Raw genomic sequence first — 5,529 nt, 5'->3', positions numbered from 1 at the left:
TGAGTTTTCCTTACCTGAGCTCCGTCTACGGAGAGCCAGGTGACTTTCAGGATGAGTTTTCCTTACCTGAGCTCTGTCTACCTCCATGGCTCTCCAGATGGGGCACAGTGTGGTTGAGGAACTTGTTTAAAGTTTTTTTTTTTTTTTTTTTGGTTTTTCGAGACAGGGTTTTTCTGTATAGCCCTGGCTGTCCTGGAACTCACTCTGTAGACCAGGCTGGCCTCGAACTCAGAAATCCACCTGCCTCTGCCTCCCAAGTGCTGGGACTAAAGGCGTGCGCCACCACCACCCGGCTTTAAAGTTTTACACACTTGTGAATAAGAATATAAAATCCATGTTGAAGATACTGTCACTTCTAACCCCCCAAAGGGAACTACTACTTTACAAATATAAGTTAAATAGCCAAACTGAAAATCAAATTAAATCCTTTAATCTCTTCAGAATATATCAACTGATATAGCATACGATATATGCAAACTTAACTACACATGTTCACAGGAAAGAACATGGTAGTAAAGAAAGACTTGTGAGTTAGATAGACGAAAAGCAGCCTCAAAGACTCCCAGCCAGGTGCTCTCCAAGGTGACATCGTCTCAGACTTACTCAGAGTCTTTAAAGGGGGAACAACAGTGTGTGACTGATAGATATGAAAATCAACTCAAACGCTTAGCATGGATGTTATCACTAAAGACGTGTTTGGTAATTATTATTTCCTCATTCATATCCATTTCCATGTACCTACATTTCATTTTCAGTAAATGTTATGTCTACTAGTCATTTTAGCTCTGTATAGAACTATGCACAGAAAAAGTTAAAAGTTAATGAGTAACTACGGATACCCTATAAAGCTTTGGTGAAACTATGTCGTCTTCAGAGGAGGTCATGTACAGAATAGTGTGGCAGTATTTTGCTATTTTACTGATACTGAGAAAGCTTTCCAACTCAATATCCAAAGGCTACTTGGGTCCCCAATGACACTGTGCTCATTCATAACTGTGTCTTGAACAGAATGTGGTCTAGTGGCCTTTTTGAAACCAAATCTTGCCATAAAACTAAAACTTTGTATTTCGCATCAAACTAATTTTAGAGACAAGAAAACAAAATCTTTGCGTTTTCCAAGTGTAGCGGCAATGTCTGTATCTGGGAACATCACCATAGCGATTGCTTTCACAGCTGTAATGAAACACGGGTGTGGGATTCTCACTTCCGATGCTGCACATTCATGCGTGACCTGATACTGCTGAAATAGAGTCTTTATTTCCGAACATTCGAAAACAGCAGGTCCACAGTAACAAAGAGTAAGTCATAGACCATAAGAAAGCATTCATTAGTGCAAATGGGTTTTTGTAAAAGGTCTATCAAAAAGATTTATTTGCTTTAAAATGCATTCGTTTCCAGAAGCATTGTTAATAAAACATTACAGTTTCATCCTTTGTAATAAAGTATTGAAAATCAATTGTGGTCGAGTAGCAAACATTGCGGGTCTTAAGTGCAATGAGCTTGTGATACTATCATAAATATGAGATTCATGTAAGACAATAAATTAACAATGAAAAAGACAAGACTCTTCAACTCTGCCATCTGGCTGTCTCCTTGCAATGCTTTAGATTAAATTGTGCTCATTCAACGTAAAATTATGTCTCAGATCGTAAGGTGTGTTTTTGCTGATATATCCCTGGAGCTAAAAAAATAGTAACCTTACCACAAAAATATTTTTATGGCACAAAATTTAAGTTGTTCCATAGTGGTTCACATAGGCGTAAAAAGAAATAGGCACAAAAAATAAAATTCCTGTAAACTATAAAAAATTAAAATTCAAACCATGTTACAGAACCTAGTTGTAAATATGCAATGTATTAAAATGCAGAACACGTAACGGGAAGGTGCTTAGAACATGTAGGTAAAATGAACAAGGTACGTTTAAAAACCTCATATGGCAAAGCATTATTGATACGCCTCAATCTCTCTCAAAAAGTATTCAGGTACAGAGCAGGTCTACAAAAACTTCCTAGATCTAAGGTAACAATACCGCGGCGGGTTTGGGAATGCCGCGGTATCTCAGGCAGAGAGTAAGTGAGATCGTTAGTCTCTGGTGATTGGTCCACTGAACATGATGCCGTGCGTGTGTTAGTGTGAAGGGGAGAGCATCCCAGCATCCACGGTTACCCAGCCAGCTAGGTAACACACCCTCATTTTCATGTCTTCCCATTCTTCATGGGTCCATAAAGCTGCATCAGTAGCAACCGTCTCTCCAGTTTCCATCCCTCAGAGTGCTGAGTGAAGACAGAGGTTTGGGGGGCTGCAGGAAACTAGGAAGAGAGGAAGAAGGCAGACGGACTGTTAGTCATCCCGCCAGACACATGACCTGCTCTGGACCCCTCTCCCATCCGGGTTCCTTCATCCCATAATGACAAGCTGTTGGCACTGTCACAAATGTGTATCAAGTTACATCCTTCAGGCTTCTCCTAGTGTCTGCCCATCTGCTGGAGCTGAGGCCAGAGCACAGAGCCACATGTGTGTCTGTGCACAAGGGAATTTTCAATGGACCAAAAAAAAAAAAAAATTAAGATAGAAAGTAAAAGGTAAGATCCTTGACGGGCAAACAGCTAAAGCCATAAATCAACTTTATTGAACATATGCACAAATTCTTAGCATTTTATAGAAAGAATTTTCTATCATAGTAACAAAGACCTGAAAAGTAATTTTAAAATATTTCAATATTTAAAAATTAATTTTGAAAAACCCAATGTTTTTTCACGTTTGAAGGAAACAGATCCTTTTCATATTCTCTGATGATAGAAATCTCCCTTCTTCAAGATATATATTCAAGGGCTGGAGAGATGGCACAGAGGATAAGAGCACTTACTGCTCTTCCAGAGGTCCTGAGTTCAATTCCCAGCAACCACATGGTGGCTCACAAACATCTGTAATGGGGATCCAATGCCCTCTTCTGGTGTGTCTGAAGACAGTGACAGTGTACTCATATATGTGAAATAAATAAATGAATCTTTAAAAAAAGATACATATTCCGCTCTGCTTCGCCTGCTTGCCTTGTGGGACTGAGCAACTGCTGGATCCTTGGACTTCCGTTCACAGCTGCTGCTGACCTTTGTTGGGAGTTGGACTACAGACTGAGTGACAGCGGTGGATCCGCAGCCCTCTCTGCCCCTTCCCTGCAAGCAGAGAGTCTGCCTTCACAGAGTGCTATAACCCAGGGACTCGGGTGAGATCCACCATTTTCTCTCTGGTGACTTTCTAAGGCAGGACCAGCCAGGAGGCACAGGCCTCACAAGTCACAGGGCATCCTGATCAGGAGCCTTTCTACCCCAGACCACACCTAGGAGGGATAACAGATCCACAGCACTCTCTGCACCTTTCCCTCAAGTGGAGATCCTGTCTCTAGGGCGGGCTCTGACCCCAGGCCTCAGGACGGACAACTGATCCACAGCCATCTGTGCCTGGGTTTTACCGGAGGAGAGCAGATTTCCCAGAAGTGCTGACACAGGCTTACAGACCCCACAGGAGGAACAAGCTCTAGTCAGAGACAGCAAGAACATCTAACACCAGAGATCAACAGATGGCGAAAGGCAAACACAAGAATCTTACTAACAGAAACCAAGACTACTTGGCTTCATCAGAACCTAGTACTCCCACGACAGCAAGTCCTGGATATCCCAAAACAATGGAAAAGCAAGATTTGGATGTAAAACCACATCTCATGATGGTGATAGAGGAATTTAAGAAGAACACACATAACTCCCTTAAAGAAATAGAGGAGAACACAAGTAAAGAAGTACAAGCCCTTAAAGAGGAAACAAACAAACAAAAAAAATCCCTTAAAGAATTACAGGAGATCCCAAGTAAACAAGTAGAAGCCCTTAAAGAGGAAACACAAAAATCCCATAAGGAACTACAGGAAAGCACAAACAGGTGAAGGAATTGAGCAAAACCATCCAAGACCTAAAAATAGAAGAAGAAACCATTAAGAGATCACAAAGAGAGACAACTCTGGAGATAGAAATCTTAGGAAAGAAGTCAGGAAACATAGATGCAAGCATCACCAACAGAATACAAGAGATAGAAGAGAGAATCTCAGGCACAGAAGATAACATAGAAAACATTGACACAACAGTCAAAGAAAATGCAAAATGCAAAAAGTTCCTAACCCAAAACATCAGGAAATCCAGGACACAATGAGAAGACCAAACTTAAGGATAATAGGAATAGAAGAGAGTAAAGACCTCCAACTTAAAGGGCCAGTAAATATCTTCAACAAAATTATAGAAGAAAACTTCCCTAACATAAAGAAAGAGATGCCCATGAACATACAAGAAGCCTACAGAACTCCAAATAGACTGTACCAGAAAAGAAACTCCTCCCACCACATAATAATAAAAACACCAAATGCACTAAGCAAAGAAAGAATTTTAAAAGCAGTAAGGGAAAAACGTCAAGTAACATATAGACTCAGGCCTATCAGAATTACAGCAGATTTCTCACCAGAGACTATGAAAGCTAGAAGATCCTGGGCAGATGTCATACAGACCCTACAAGAACACAAATGCCAGCCCAGGCTACTATACTGAGCAAAACTCTCAATTACCATAGATGGAGAAACCAAAGTATTCCATGACAAAACCAAATTCACACAATATATTTCCACAAATTCAGCCCTGCAGAAAGTAATAAATGGAAAACTTTAACACAAGGAGGGGAACTACATCTCTGAAAATGCAAAAATGTAATCTTTCAACAAAACTAAAAGAAGATAGCCACATGAATGGAATTCCAACTTTACCAACAAAAATAACCGGAAGCAACAATTAATTTTGCTTAATATCTATTAATCTATTAATCTATATATCAATGGACTCAATTCTCCAATAAAAAGACATAAACTATCAGATTGGGTACATAAACAGGACCCAACATTTTGTTGCATACAGGAAACCACCTCAGTGACAAAGACAGACACTACCTCAGAATAAAAGGCTGGAAAACAATCCTCCAAGCCAATGGTCCCAAGAAAAAAGCTGGAGTAGCCATTCTAATATTGAATAAAATTGACTTTCACACAAAGGATAAATAGGCAGAGAAAGAAATTAGGGAAACAACACCCTTCACAATAGTCACAAATAATATAAAATACCTTGGTGTGACTCTAACTAAGCAAGTAAAAGATCTGTTTGACAAGAACTTCAAGTCTCTGAAGAAATTCAAGAAGATCTCAGAAGATGGAAAGATCTCCGATGGTCATGGATTGGCAGCATTAATATAATAAAAATGGCCATTTTGCTGAAGGCAATCTATAGATTCAATGCAATCCCCATCAAAATTCCAACTCAATTCTTCACCGGCTTAGAAAGAGCAATTTGCAAATTCATCTGGAAGAACAAAAATCCCAGGATAGTGAAAACTATTCTCAACAATAAAGGAACCTCTAGTGGAATCACCATCCTGGACCTTAAGCTGTACTACAGAGCAATTGTGATAAAAAAAAAACTGCATGGTATTGGTACAGTGACAGGC

General features: G+C 39.8%; 1 protein-coding gene across 2 annotated transcripts in view; it reads right to left on the bottom strand.

The window, feature by feature from the left end:
- Positions 1-1,238: 1,238 nt before the first annotated feature.
- Positions 1,239-5,529, bottom strand: part of Slain1 (SLAIN motif family member 1) — a 63,799-nt gene continuing 59,508 nt past the window's right edge. For both annotated transcript variants that reach the window (XM_031361282.1, XM_031361281.1), the window contains one exon: positions 1,239-2,309. In XM_031361282.1, coding sequence (XP_031217142.1) covers positions 2,234-2,309 — 76 coding nt within the window. In that variant the 3' untranslated portion in view covers positions 1,239-2,233. The remainder of the gene's footprint in view (positions 2,310-5,529) is intronic.

Source organism: Mastomys coucha, unplaced genomic scaffold, assembly GCF_008632895.1.
Source record: "Mastomys coucha isolate ucsf_1 unplaced genomic scaffold, UCSF_Mcou_1 pScaffold9, whole genome shotgun sequence".
Classification (NCBI taxonomy): Eukaryota; Metazoa; Chordata; class Mammalia; order Rodentia; family Muridae; genus Mastomys; species Mastomys coucha.
This window is presented reverse-complemented; position numbering and strand designations above follow the sequence as displayed.